Source organism: Cariama cristata, unplaced genomic scaffold (genome assembly GCF_000690535.1).
Source record: "Cariama cristata isolate BGI_N322 unplaced genomic scaffold, ASM69053v1 scaffold42933, whole genome shotgun sequence".
In the NCBI taxonomy this organism is placed as follows: Eukaryota; Metazoa; Chordata; class Aves; order Cariamiformes; family Cariamidae; genus Cariama; species Cariama cristata.
In genome coordinates, this window is record NW_009610938.1 from 8999 (window position 1) to 23481 (window position 14483).

A 14483-nucleotide genomic window follows, 5' to 3' on the forward strand; every position below is an offset into this window, starting at 1 on the left:
CGCTCTTCTACTCCACACAGTCCCTGCACAGCACCATAAATCTCGTAATGTGACCCCAAGATGCTGTAAAAGTCTGCACAGGCACTTGGGGCCAAGCACTCTAACCTAGCCGTTTCTGGGGAATGCATGGAAACATACAATAAATGGATTTGAAGTACACTTCTGAAGGAGGAACAAGCACCTGCAACATATTACAGAGGGGTCCTCACTACCGATGAAGTTCTTGGCCATACCTGCAATATTTGAGGGAGGGGGAAAACATAAACCAGAACTTACTGTCTGTTCCCGAAGTTTGTCGTATAGAAACTCCAGGCGTTTATTTGCATCATCTAGTTTCCTCTTGGTTTGCTGCAAGAGAAATAAATACATTAAAACACAATGATTTTAAGAACACCATACTGATCTGGTATCATTGCAAAGAGGTCCATGCAGCACATGAAATTCCTCTCTCAATAACATTTTTCGAACACATCATTTGAATTCTTTGCTCTGTACTTTTCTCCCCTGATTTTGCTAGGAAAGACCACATGATATGACTGTAGTTCTCCACGTGTAACCACTCCAGTTAGCTACACAGAAGAGTAAACTGTAGAGGTGCATCCTAAAAGCCACTGGTCATTTGCAAAATCCATGGGTATAGCCGATATGGAAAGTGGCAGCATGAATTTTTTTTTTTTTTTATTATGGTTCACTGGTAAAGCATAATGATAGCTGGATAAAGTGATTAGTGGAATAGAGTATCCAGCAACGTCAATGAGAGCTTAAGGGCACACGCAGTTACTGAAGTCTTAAGTATGTACAGCTCTGTCATCATTTACGGCAAATCTTAATTGTATTTTTCATTATGTGATTAGTAAAACCAGGAGGTTTTTTGTTAGTTTTTACTGTCAACAGAAAAACTAATAGCCTAACCCAAACTGTCTTTCTAGATCCTTTGCGCTTCCCTGATTTTATATAGAGTAAACCACCCACTGATGTGTCCAGAATTATTTTGCTACCAAAGGCCCTTAAAATAACCCCAGTATATTCCACCTGGAGTGCCACAGCAGTCAAGAAATGTATTTTTATCCACTTTTTTTTTTTTTTAAATGAACAGCTACAGAACTTGACGATTGTAATCCAGAATAATAAAACAGTAACAAAGCATCAAGGTTACAGTTACAGAAGCACAAAAAAGGTGGTGGTCAACAGAAATAGAAATGGCATCAGAACACAAGAGTAACAGAACTTCCTCCTAAGTCAGTATGCACACCAAAATCCATCTTCACTTAGGATACTGCCATTTCCCTGGCAACTGGAAATGTTTCCTTGGACTAAATAATTGCCCAAAGAGAACATAACAAAGCCTATGGGAATGCTGTAGCTCAGGGGTAAAGACAGACTGGTGGTTGCCTGCTGTGCTAGAAATTAGGGAAAGCTGTTTGGATAGCAAAGGGCATAAAGGAGAACACAGCGTGTGGATCTCTGGCCACATGTGGAAAACCCCTCAGCAGTAGTTACGTTGTCAAGGAACTGAGACAAGAAAGGAAAAAGTACCCCAGGAGGAGCAGATAAGAAAGTGGATAATTCTTTTGGACTGGCTAACTCCCTCTTCCTGTTCCCATTTTCCCCTTTGGAATGTAGTAACTGAGTAGTGTCTGCGTTTGTTCTGACAACAACTGATGTATACAGCCAGGGCAGTGTCTCTCAGCGCTGTGTGCCAGAAATGCTTGCTCTGCTTAAGAAAATCGGAGAGACTTAACAAGAAGTAAGCAAAATGTGTTGGCAGAGCAGAAAAGCAATCCCTGGGTGCAGATGTGAACTGAATGCTTTTGCCTCCTTTGTGTTTTTGGGAGAAGGGGCACTCGGAAGAAGAAAAGGTCAAATGGTCTGTGCAGTATACGACTTCTATTCCTGCACTTTTTAAAGAACCTTTAAAGAAAGGTTTTTGAGCAATTGAATGCTACCGAACCTTATGAAGTCTGTCCAAAGAAAGGTCTATGGCCTCAAAAAGCTTCTGTAAAGGACCGCGTGTGCGAGTCCACCCTGAAACTGCTGGGCTGAGACCCACAGGGGAAAGAAGCAGTACGTACAGGCAAATGTCAAGTCTAAACTACAGAGCCAGCTGAAATTGTACAGCGGCCATAAGCCAGAAGCGACACCGAATGCCCACTGTACTCCCACAGCCACTGCCACAGAGCCCTCAGAGAGGTCAGCTCTCTGTCACTGCAACAGGAGCGTGAGTCTGTGCTGCTGACCAAGCACATTTAGCGCACAAAGCCCTCCGCACACCCCCCAGCCTGTCTTTCATCATCCACCTTTCAGCATGCAGCAGGCACGAGCTGAACAGTCAGCATCTGGGCTTTGGGGTAGTGTGTTATTTACTGACCGCTGGAAATAAATGAGAAGCTTTGAGATGGATGGCTTGTTTACAGCCACAGGAAATGTTTTTCCTATCCAGCTCCAGCAGTTGTGTTAAAGGTTATAACCTTCCACTTCTCTGGTAGCCGTTGTTTCCTTTTGAAATGAGTTTGTTACTAGAAATCACAAATCACAGATCAAAATCTGAGGCATGTACTCAAAATATGCGAGCCTTGGTTTCTGAAGGTTTTAGAATTTTTAACTTTTTTTTTTTTTTTTTTAACCATCAACATCAAAACCTCAACTATAACCAATGCCAACCCTCCTCCTTAGAAGAGAGTGGCAGAGTGGACTGCCGCAGATTGCCACATCCTACATGCGAATGGCTTTTCTCTGCATTGCTTGTGGCTGCTGGAAGCAGCCTTTAGAAGGAAAACGCTGTCTCAGGAGAGGCTGTGATGGCCAGCTGTGCTGTAGGTACCAGTGCATTCGCCCAAACACAAGGGTACTCTGGGAACACCACAAAAACCTACCGGATCGGAGGCAGACAGCAGGCACCTCTGGATAAGAGCTTCAAACGTAGTCTTCAGAATAAGGTGCTCCTCAGGGATAGGCTTCTTGGTAATCTTCTCTGTTGGCAGTGCCTGCACGTGCTGAGAAACAGAGAGCAGGTGAGGCTTTTCCAGGTCACTGTGACCACACGTTGTCTTCAACTAAACCAAAGGGGCATTATTAGCCAGCTTGGCACAACTCCTTTTTCTTCCCTGTGAGTGACTGGAGGTGACTTTATCAGCATCTGCTGTCGCTCCCTCTGGAGAGCTGTGAAGTTGCAGGAGGAAGCAGCTTGTTGGTCCACACTGACTAGAGTATTAACTGCAAAGTAGTGTCTAGGTAGAGATTACAGTAGCAAAATGGTGCAAAGCTAGTGACTGAAAACTCCAAAGTACACTTTGGAGGTACAAGAAACGGCTGGCCTACAGGATCGCGGCCTGCAAGGCTCCGCTGATGCAGAAACCAAAACCGTGCAACGCTGGGGCTACGTTACCTGGATGGCATTGCCGATTGGGGCCCCAGGGGCCCCCTCCGTGCTGGGTTTGGAAACAGCGGGTGGTATGATGCACGGCCCCATGGGCTGGGGAGCAGGCGGGTAGCCACCCTGCAACACTGGCTGCCCTGCGGGGAGATGCGGAGGCTGGAAGCTGGGTGCACCCGTGGGTGGTGCTGGAGCCAGAGGCTGCTGCATCTGAGACTGTGGATCTGCCAGCGGGTTCATGATGGGGGAGGTGATAGGAACCGGGGGTAGGAAGTTATCAGGGACCTGGGGAAAAAAAACCCAAAGAGTGCATTTATGCTGCTGCAGCTGCTGCAGGCAGAGCACAACACCCAGCTCCTACAGACTTCCCAACCGCAGCAACCAAGAGCCCTGCCAAGCAGAGCGCTGAGCCCCCAGGATACAGAAATAACAGGGGCAGGCAATACAGGATTTCACTCCGGCTAAACAAACCGATTCCTCTGGCTGCAGCTGCCCAGTAAGAAGTGCCCTGGGGCAGTAATATCCTCCAGCATTTCCAGTCCTGTGCACCCTGCCTGTCCTCCTGCCTGCACAGGGCAGGACCAGCCACCTCAAATCAGAGCCACTCTCCCTCTGCTAAGGGCACAAAACAGAGGTTTGGCAGAGCAGCACTAACAAAAGTTATGTTAAGGAAAACTAACCCACACCTACATCTGTTCTTACTATTGGGTCATTATATTTACATTTTTGTGTCTCACTTTCAAGGGTATGTTTTTGTCCATGCAGTACATAGGCCACAGCTAGCAGCACGCACCAATAAAGCTTCTGAAAGCCCTTCAAGCTTCTGGCAAACAGGTTTGCACTAAGACAGATTATGAGTGCATTTCAGATTCATCCCTAAGCATCTGCCAGTCTTTACACAGGGGCGTTTTGGAAACATTTGGTAGAGGGAAGAAACAACAAAATGAGCTACTGGCCTCTGCTACGTGTCATACAGGAATCCAAACAAAAAAAAGAACAGCTCCCATGGGAATGCACATATTTTTTTGCATGTACAGGGAAAAAAGGAAAGATTACAGAACCCTGAATGCTACCCTGAATAAATGATGCCAGAATTAAGCTAGTGGTTGGGACAGCAAGAAAAATAATTCCCAATCCAGCACCAACAAAGTCAGTTATAAAAGCAATGAATCACACCAATAAACTTCTGAGTGGTGGATAAGTTCTTAGTTAGGTGGAAAACAGTTTCAAATTATGCTGCGGCTTGAAATGCCAGACGATTCTTCTATTTTAGAATAGTCCAAGTGGTGAGTCATTTTATAATATCCTAAACCACCCCCTCATACAGTGGGCATAAGGGAAACAAACATAGAAACATTTCTGACAGAGGTTTGTTAAATTCCCAATAGGGAATGCAACAAACAACTCCTCCTCATTTAGATGGGAGCCAACCCTCAAGCCCTGGCTATGGCAGGAATTCCGGCTGTGACACAGACAGCAGTAACAGTTGCAGAAAGCTGCTTCTCGAGCTCTCAGGTCCAGCAGTTATTCTCACTGACAAATTTCCTCCTTCTACTTAAGAGCCTGAAGCCCAAAAGGCTGCATGCCGGCTGCTGTGTGACAAACATCCCAGCACTGGGGCAGTCAGGAGTATGCAAGGCATCCCCTATCCATCCTCCAAAAGCTTCTTAAACTTGAACTGCAAAGACTAAAACCTGCAGGTACGGCAGACTTCTGCTGTCACCTTCACCCAGACCTTACCTTGCCTGCTCCAAATTCTGTTTTATTTTTTTCTCCCCACACTTTACACACTCCAGACTGACTCTTGCTTCCCAAACGCACCAGGCTCAGAGAGCGGCAGATGACACTGACTGCTGTGGAGATACGCAAGACTACAGCAGCTCCAGGGGATGAAAAGCCTCATTCTGCTCTGTGCCAAATGTCCCCAGTTATTCTGTCCTGCTGCAATCTAAATCCATTTTACAAAACTACATTGTCTCCATCATGAAAATTGTCTTACTCTCAGCAGATCTCTCAGGGTCAGACCCTTAATTAGGATAAATTGCTTTCAGCTCGAGCAAAGTCAGTAATCTGTAACAATTTGCATGGCCTCACCATTTCACATAAATATCACCTCCTGCAAAACTCATCTGCTTTACTGCACGTGAAAATAGTCTGAGGTATTTTCCTCCCTCAAACCAGGATCAATGTTGTTGTTAACAACCACAACTTTAGCAAAAAGCCACCATCTCTTTAGAGGTTTAAATATTTTGAGAGAGATAACGCATACTGGAGAGACATAAAGGCCATTTCTGCTCACAAGGTACAGCTTTTGTTTGCTGCTAACCCTTCTTTTTCCTTCTCCTGCCAACAAGTGTCCCAGGAGCAGCTTAAGTTACTGCTTTTCAAGTGGTCGGCACTCAATTGTGCCAAGATAGGACTTCCTAGAGTACCTTCTTCTTCTTGGCAGCTCTGTTCAGGGCGGGAGGGTCGTTCCAGCCGTTCTGAGGCCCTGAGACAGAAAGAAAACAAGAGACCATAAGTACCTCGGAGGAGGGCAGTGATGTTTTCTTGAGCTCAGCTGGGCCAGCTCCCCACCACGGCTCTACTGGCAGGGGCTTGGCAGAGCCTGCTCTCACCTGCCTGCTCCTCTGCCCTTCATCGGGGGCCAGAACAGCTCTGGCGCCAGCCAGAGCCTCCCGAACACCCCAGCCTGGGGCTCTGTGCCCGCTGCGCAGGTTTGGCATCTTGACTAACTGTTCTCAAGTTTGACAGAAGTTGATTTTTTTTTTTTTTTTTAATGTTAGAATTAACTTTTTCTTCTCTTGCAGAAGAAAAAAACAACTTTGAGCCCTTTGAAAAGGCAGGCAGCTGCCAATCATGCCCAAAACACAGCTCTGCTACACAGACTGCATAGGTGAAGACAGCTTCAGTTACCGGTGAAAGTTTCTCTCATCTGTATCATATGAGAAGAAATGAGAACTGGTTTTGAACTTGTTTTTTTCCCCCATGATCACCATAACATCATTCTAAACATTAATCAGCAGCAGAGATGTCAGAAACCATGGGTGAATAAGAACACCATTAAGCTGCATCCATTTCCCAAGAGCTGCTGCTGCGGTTGTGTACTGTGATGGATTTACATGTTCCCCAGCAACACAACACAAAGAAAGAAGAGGCGTAAGAGGCAACAGGAGCCTTAATCATTTCAGGCCAGATTCACCCAACCACCCTGGAGACAAGAGAGCCATAAAACCAGCTTTCCCCTGGCAGATACAGCACATTTATGGGTGTTTTGTGTCCCCAAAATAGTGCAGAGCTGCTGGAGCAAGGTGGCAAAATATTAGCTTTTTGCACCAAGGGCAATTTGTTTGAAACTGGAAGAAGCACAGAGGATGTCTGAGCAGATTCATTCCCAGTCCGGGGTGTTGTTCTGTACCAAACCTTCTGCTCTTCCAAGAAAGCACGCTCCGTGCAGCTGCAAGATTTGTACACCAAAAGCTCACATTAGTGCATTAGAAACAGTTCCCCACTTCATCACGGAGAGCATGTAATCAGGACCATAGCAGTGTATCTCAGCATTACCGCCGCCTCGCCGAGTAATCAGGATTTATTGTGCAAAGCCATAAAAAGCCAACAAAACCAAATCCCTGCTCAATGGACTTTTTCACCACAGTGTTTTTCACTTAGCAGATGATGAATTCACCTTAGACAGAGCTTAACATCACTGCAGAATTTGCTCAATTTATCTGAAATTTCATTTGCTCCTGAGCTTTTGTTAAACAAGTTCTACCTCCAGAGCATGTTAAAGTGGTAAATGACAAACAATTTAAAACCCCTTTCACATCTGCTTTCTCTTTAACCAAAGGCAGTGCCATCTCCTGACAGCCATGTCCTTCAGGGGCTCCTCTGTTGCTCCCTATCCAGAAAATCCAGAATATTTCTGATACAGGACTTCTGCAGTGCTGCTAGTGGTAACACATTAAGAAAATCTCCCAGACTGTTATTGCTGTTAATTTCCTGGAATAAGTTGCTTTAAAAAAGGAAAATCAGCATTTGTTTCTGTGGTTAAAAACTCCAGATATGTTGTTATTGGTTTTAATTAAGGAATTAAAAATTGATTTTATTAAAGTCTAATTGGCAAACAGCATTGCACTTAATGTTCTCTGAAGAACATATGCGTTATTGATGTCTGTTCAATTAATTTCATGTAGCGGCTGTAATTATTTTTGAGGTTAGGTGGTACCTAGTTCACCTGTGAAGGCAGAGGCCTGGTCTTGAGTTGGTAGGCTTTCTGCAGACAAAAGGCAAAGAGAACTAAAAAAAATTTTTCTTCAAAAAATAAAGCAATTGGTCTGAAAGTTTTTATTAGCAATTTAGTTTCAATAAGCACGAGAAGTCAGGAGAAAAAAACGCCTAACACAATTACAATGACAATTTAGAGGCAAGTCGTTTGTCTAAACCACCCTGTGGAATTGCTTTTGTCTGCCTTCCCTGAAAACAAGCCTGTTTGCTCTTTCCATGCACTAAATCAGTGTTTCTAATTATTTCTAACAAATGTTGCAGAGTCCTGGCCCACTTTCTTATCTCTTTTGGCGTTCTCATTTTCTATTCCTACCAGCCAGTGCAGCTGACAGACTTAGCAACAATCTTGTCGCCATCATTTTACCATTCCAGAAAGCTTTTCAGGAGATGTTTAAAAGTACTTGACTTCAAGGTGGACATCAAGTATTTTCTCAAATCAAGGTGCACTCTCAACTGCATCCAGCCCAGAAAAAGAAAATAAAAAATGTTCACACAGCAGCTTTACACCCATGTGAAAAGACACATTGCCTGCTCAGACTGAGCAACAAATCCAAATGGTAAAACACAGTCAACAAAGCCTTCACCATTTCAAAGAGAAGAGGAACATCGGGGATGAGAAAACTCCTGTCCCTGGGGTTGGTCTGATGCACTTACAGTTCCAGTGCAAACCCTTCCCTTAGCTCAGAATTGCTCCATCACAATTTCAAACAAGATTCAAGGCTCTGAAAATTAAAACTCCCTTGAAAGCAGGTTTAAAGATCTATCACAAAACAAAGTGAGATAGGTTGAAAATGAAATTAAATGTGGGCTTTTCTCGCTTAGTGGAGCTCCAAGCACAGCTTAATATACTGATGGTATATGCATTCGCAAAAGCCAGAAGATATTTATAGAATTGTTTCTTTAAGTGCATCTTTAAATCCAAGCCAGTTCAAAGGTCAGGTGCTTTTCAAGACTTAAAATCCGAGATGTTTTTTCCTTCCTCCCTTACCCCCGCCTTTAAATGAATCACATTTGCAAAGTGAAACGTGATGTTCCCAGATTAGATCATCACCACACAGAAAAGCACACCACTTCAAAGCCAAGATTGGCATCGCTATCCACTCTGCACAGTAAGATTCAGAGTTACAGGTGAGATCTACTTCTGCCTGCAGACTTCTGTGGTTCTATGGGATCTTATGCCAAGGCGTCCTTCACTAAGCAATGCAGCTACTCTGGAAAAATATGTTGGTGGTTAAGCATATTAAGCATGTACACTGTCCTTTTTGCATTTACAAAGCAAGGGGTTTTTTTCCTTCTTGTTTGTATGGTTTTTGAACGGCATCATCTAAAAATTGGAAGAAGACAGAGTGTGCTTTTCAGATACCTCTTATCTTTTTTTCCATAGTTCTCAAGCTGCAAGCAGCAGTTGCGTGCCAGCAGCCCACAGGTGTGAGCCACCTGGCCTTGGCACCTCACTGTGCCCTGAAGCCCACCTCTGCGTTTCAGCCCAAAGTTGGTGTTTGCCAGGAATCAGAGGTGATGCCCAAATTTGGGTTCCTGAGGGTTTGACACTTTGTATTGGCTGCCTTCTCACCACAGCTGCTGGGAAAAACACAAGCAGCACTGATAGTTCTCAGAAAGTTTTATAAAAAGCCTAGCATGGACAGCTTTTAATTTGAAAGGAAATCTGGCAAGGCAAAATGCAGATAATGACTGCTTCAATTCCTCTTATATTAAAATGAGATAGGCAAGATGTGTTATACTACTATGTGGATTATGTAATTTTACAAATCGACCTGTATTGTCATAAACGTCCCTAACTGTCCAGAGTACGAAGCTTTACCCGCTCTGAGCGCACCACATAGACTATGTTACTTTACTGTTAACGCAAGAAACTTAGCAAGTGACAGATCTGAAGTGCCTGTCAGTGACGCAAGTACAGCAGCAAAATGGGTAAGAATGAACAATTTTCCTCTTCCTTGCATTTATTTTGAAGCATGGAAGCAGTGCTGTCTGCATTATAACGTGCTGCTTCACATCCCAGGCCTAGAACCCTATTCAACACTTCCTCCTCTGTCTAATTTAGTAATTCCTCTGGCTTAGAGATACAAGTTTGACATGCCCCATAACACGGGGTCAGGAGAGGTCACAGTACGGCATCTCCAAGAACAGAGAAGATGCTGAATCTGGCTGCAGGATGGAGGGAAAAGGCCTCTTCTCTCCTGGCAGCCCCCCGGCAGCTCCCCTACACAAGTCCTCTCTGTTTTTTGACAGAGCAAAAGACCATTTCTCCCCAAAATATGAGTGTGTGTGTGAAGGTAATGCCATGAGAGGTGTGGGCTCCCAGCCTCATGGATGCCAGGAGCACCTGCTCATAGGACTGCTGCTGCCAAGATGAAGGCAATATGCCTTTTCTGCATTGCATCACCCCTAACAGACTTTTAAAATAAGAGAGGGAGTCACAGTGGGGTCCTTAGGGCCTGTCAGCAGAGTCAGCACCCCTGGAACATCCCTCAGGTCCTGCCTAATATTCCTTCAGCTCCCTGCTTCCCAGATCTGGTCCTTGGTTCTTCAGCTGGACCACCTGGATGTAAAGTAAGTTTAGGGCCAGGTTTAGAAAAGGATCGCTCATACTTCCTGCACAGCCTGACATATGCAAAGCTGTTGTTTCACAGGCTGCTAAGTAAAGAGACAGGTCTGTTACCACAAGTGAGCTCACTGTCCCACAGCAAACAGTTATGTCCAAGCAGTCACAAGGAGACATCGAGCCCCACCTCAGTGCGTGCTCTCTCACCATGCATGCTCAAACATGCTCTTATGTGTCAGCCACACACACATGCTTTTAATGAACATTCAGGAAAGAGACATGTAAAAGCATTTCTAAATCACTTCTGATTATCTTTTAAGGCATTCACAGCTACAATAAATGCCATCGCACTAAGCGGTTAGGAAAAAAATAATTGAAGTTAGCTGATGCCACAGCAAATGCTGTTTGAATTAAATATGCTGCCAATCCCAGGCTTGAAATGCTGCTCACAAACCAGGGACACAGGGACAAATTACATTTGCAAAACTGTTCTGCGAGGAGAACTGGGATCGTCTTCTCTGCAGTGACTAGGAAAACTTGCCCATTTTTGTATTTTGCTCTTAGGTTTTGATGCCAGCCTCACAAGGCTAAAACTGTGCCACCATCCATCCAGAGTATACAACAGCTTCATAACAAGACAGTGCTGTAGCAGCCTGTCTTGGACAAAACAAGAGCTCTGTGTTTGTGGCAAGGTGTGACTCGCAAGAGAAAGACGACTGCTCACACTGCAGAAACATAGCCCTATCATTGCCAGGTGCACAGGGAAGAGGATGTGTTTTAGAAATGCTTTGAATTGACCTCTAAGCAAAAGCAAACTTTGTACAGAGCATTCACAAGGAAAAGGTGCACATTTAATTGTTTGAGTAATAAAGTAAAACCCTCTCCCTCCCTGCCTGCCTCCCCCCGGTCCAAGCGCAGACCTGTTCTCTGGGATGCAGGAAGGTCACTGGTTGCAGGCAGAGTACCTGTTGGTCCAGTGGGTAATGCATAAGCCACAGAAGTTGCTGGAGGTCCTGGCCTGCCATGCTGAAAAGATGCGCCAGAAGGAGGAAGAGGGAAGGAAGAGATGGGATTCAGGCTTGTTGGGGAGGGTTGAGGCTGCCCGGGGTACAGCGGGGAGGGCACGGAGTGGGCAGGCGCAGAGGGCAGATAGGGAGGGGTGGTGTTAGGGACAGGGTTTGGGTAAGAGGCTGAAGCAGGGACAGCGACAGGCTGCTGAGGCTGATAGAGAGCTGGTCCCCCTGTTCCACAGGAGTACTGCTGTGTGGCCTGATATGCTACAAACAGGAAGAAAAGACATTGAGTCAGTGAGTTCATAACAGAAGGGCAGGTTTCATCTGCCTCTGCTTCCTTCGCCATCTGACTCCCCTTCCCCCTCAAATCACTTACCTGAAGGCTCCCACACCCTACCTGCATTTGCAGGACTGCTCAAAACCTCAGCCTGCCGCTGGGAGTGGGGAGACAGAGAAAGGACTGCCTTGGCTCTAAGGACTCCCATTCTGCCCCCCAAGACTCTCCTGCCCAGAGCCACCATGCCCATTTTTTCCTCCCTGGTGCCTGTACTTTCAGTCCCCTGCTTTGAACGTGTCAGTGCTCTGCCCGGTTGCTCACTCACCTCTACCACTGCCCTTGTCTCCTCATCCCCTTTCCCATCCTCACAGACTCCCAAGGAGAACTCGATGGCCCAACCGCACACAGATGAATTGGGTCCCTCTTTGCCAGGCCTGTGCTCTTCTCCAGGACTCACACTGGGGGCGTTTGACCCCAGCACACCCTTGGGAAGGGCCAGCTGAGGAGCGAGTCCAAAAGCTCTGGGCAGACACCTTCTCAGCAGAGGAGACAGTGTCTGACAGAGGGTGCCTGATGTCTGGACCTCACCAAGAAATGAAAATCCTCAGATGTCATCTCAGGAGCTTCCCCCCCCTCCGCTAAGAAATGTGGGACTGGTTTGGTCTGAACCCTTCCAACGCGAAGGAAAGGACTGGCTATCCCCAAATAAATGCGGCCTCATCACCTGGCTGGCTGGGAAAGGGGAGCTACTGTTACTCACTCTGCAGGTATGTCGGCCGGGCCCCTGCTTGTGAGAACATGCTGTAATTGGAAGATGTGGCTTGCTGTGGTGGCATGTTGGGGTTAACAGCACCTGGCACAATAAATCCTGGAGGAGGTGGGTTGTCTCCCTGTTAAAAAAAAAAAAAAAAAAAAATTGCAGGAAAAAGGGTAGGGGCAGATAGGATTTAGTCAGCATCAGGAATGCAGTGCTGAAGCAGAACTGTAACAAAACCATCAGTTCATATTTCAAGGTCTGAAATCACATTCCCTGGAAGAACCACTAGCACAGGGGCAAACGCCTCCAACCATCCCAGTGCCTTAGGGCACCCAGCCTTAACACTGAAAGCACAGCCTGTATGTGCAGTGACCTCAGCAGCAGCAGAGCAGCACGTACCTTCCTGCACAAGGAAGAGGTCCTTGCCAGTGCTGCCTGTTATTCAGGCAGTCTGAGAACACCCTGTCATTCACAGCTTTCAACTAAAGAACTTAAACATTAACTCTGAAGCTTCTAAGTTCCATGGGAAAGAGGGAAAGGAAAAATATCATCACACTTCAAATATTTCAGTGTGGGGCAAGGGCTGGGAACAGGGGGCTCAGGTCACACTGAGCTCCCACTCAAGGCTTTCCACAGCCACTCATCTGGGTGTTGGTGGGAAAAAAAAAAAAGTAACATGAGATGCAGGAGGAGCAAAACCAGAGCACAGGTGGAAGCTGCTCCTTCCATCTATCCATACCAGACTGTGTCAAGCACACAGACTACACCAGGGGACATACTGGGGTGGAGCAGGGGCTGAGAGAGGAATAATGAAGGTTATACCTGTGTGTCAGAGGGACAGCCTGCAGGAGGATGGCTGGGAAGGGCAGTAGGAGTTTTGTTACTCCAGGTAGTGACAGTAGGGGCAATTCTAACCTGAATTGAACAAAGAAATACCAATCATGGAAAACAAAACAATAAAAAAAAGTCTAAAGGATTTCACAAAATGAGATGCAAAGAAGTGAACACAAAAAAGTTTACATGCTGGCACTTGTAACACAGCCATAAAATCTCAGAGGAAGAAGGAAAAGTGCATTCAAGACAGACGAAGTCACTGTGCACTGGAGCCAAAGTGAATTGCAGAGTGAAGACGAGGCACAGCAGAGATGCAGCTACAAGAGGCTATGGAGCGAGTGCAGCGTTACACATGCCAGTAAGCCAGGTCTGCCTCTTTGTCATGACATTTTCCTATTGCGGAAGCTCCCCCCAGGCTACGGCACAACACCGAGCATCACTAACCACAGCTGGAAGTCCCAAGTTCCATGTTAAATTCAAACGTACTGCCTCATGCAAAAGTAGTCTGTTTAAATCAAGCTTAAGATGAATTAAAAAAAGGTTAAAATCTGATATTCAGCTCTTGCACATGCACAAACGTACATCTTAATGCTAACTGCTTCCCAGCCAGTCTCCCACAGCTCTTTTCCTCTATCTTCCTTCTTTGCTACTCCAAAGCCCTTCAGTTCCAAACGACCACTGCTACCTTTCCGACGGGACAGAAACCAAGAACTTCCTATGCCTGCGATGCCCCTGAGCAAGGAGAGGGCATGCTGCCCAGCAGCGGGATGCACAGCCGGGGTCAGGAGCCTGATACCCCACCTGAAGACAGGCAGAGGAAAAGCTGCAGCCCTGAAATCCTGGCTGGTTCAGCTGGCTTCAGTCTACCAGTCTCTAACCCTGAGCATTGCTGGACTAACGGTGCAGTCAGCCGTACAACAACCATTGTTAATGTCCGCATAACTCATCACTGGAGTCATCTAAAAGACTTTTCCATCCTCTTTCATGCCTGTTCTTTTCAGATGAAAAAGAGGGTTCAAAAACCTATGCTGAAAGGAAACCAAGTTTTACAACATATGTTCTTATTTGGGACAGCAATTAAACAAAGGCTGCCTCAAGCTTGAACAAGCCCTAAGTACACACTTTCTTAAAAGGAAGTCAAACAAAACAAGTGTCCTAAGACTCAAATACGTGATTTTCTTTCTGTTCTGGTTCATCAGCGTACTGCCGAGTACCTTTCTGTCATGGCACCTGTCCCCTTCAAGCCCCTTCTGCTGAGTGCAAGCTCCCTGGAAAGCCGAGAACACAGCAAGTAACTTGCTCGCAGTGTGCTTGTGGGATTGTGATACACTCAGGCTTTTATTCATGAGCAGGGCTTGCTTAAATAATAGCTTGAGGCA

General features: G+C 45.9%; 1 protein-coding gene across 1 annotated transcript in view; it reads right to left on the reverse strand.

Annotated features, from left to right (window-relative positions):
- The window catches only part of LOC104159992 (protein transport protein Sec31A-like), a gene marked incomplete at its 5' end in the record, with an annotated part of 24292 nt that overhangs the window by 1405 nt on the left and 8404 nt on the right, over positions 1-14483 (reverse strand). The window contains 6 exons of the mRNA XM_009698040.1: positions 277-348; positions 2874-2984; positions 3386-3658; positions 5806-5864; positions 11144-11500; positions 12274-12403. Coding sequence (XP_009696342.1) covers positions 277-348; positions 2874-2984; positions 3386-3658; positions 5806-5864; positions 11144-11500; positions 12274-12403 — 1002 coding nt within the window. The remainder of the gene's footprint in view (positions 1-276; positions 349-2873; positions 2985-3385; positions 3659-5805; positions 5865-11143; positions 11501-12273; positions 12404-14483) is intronic.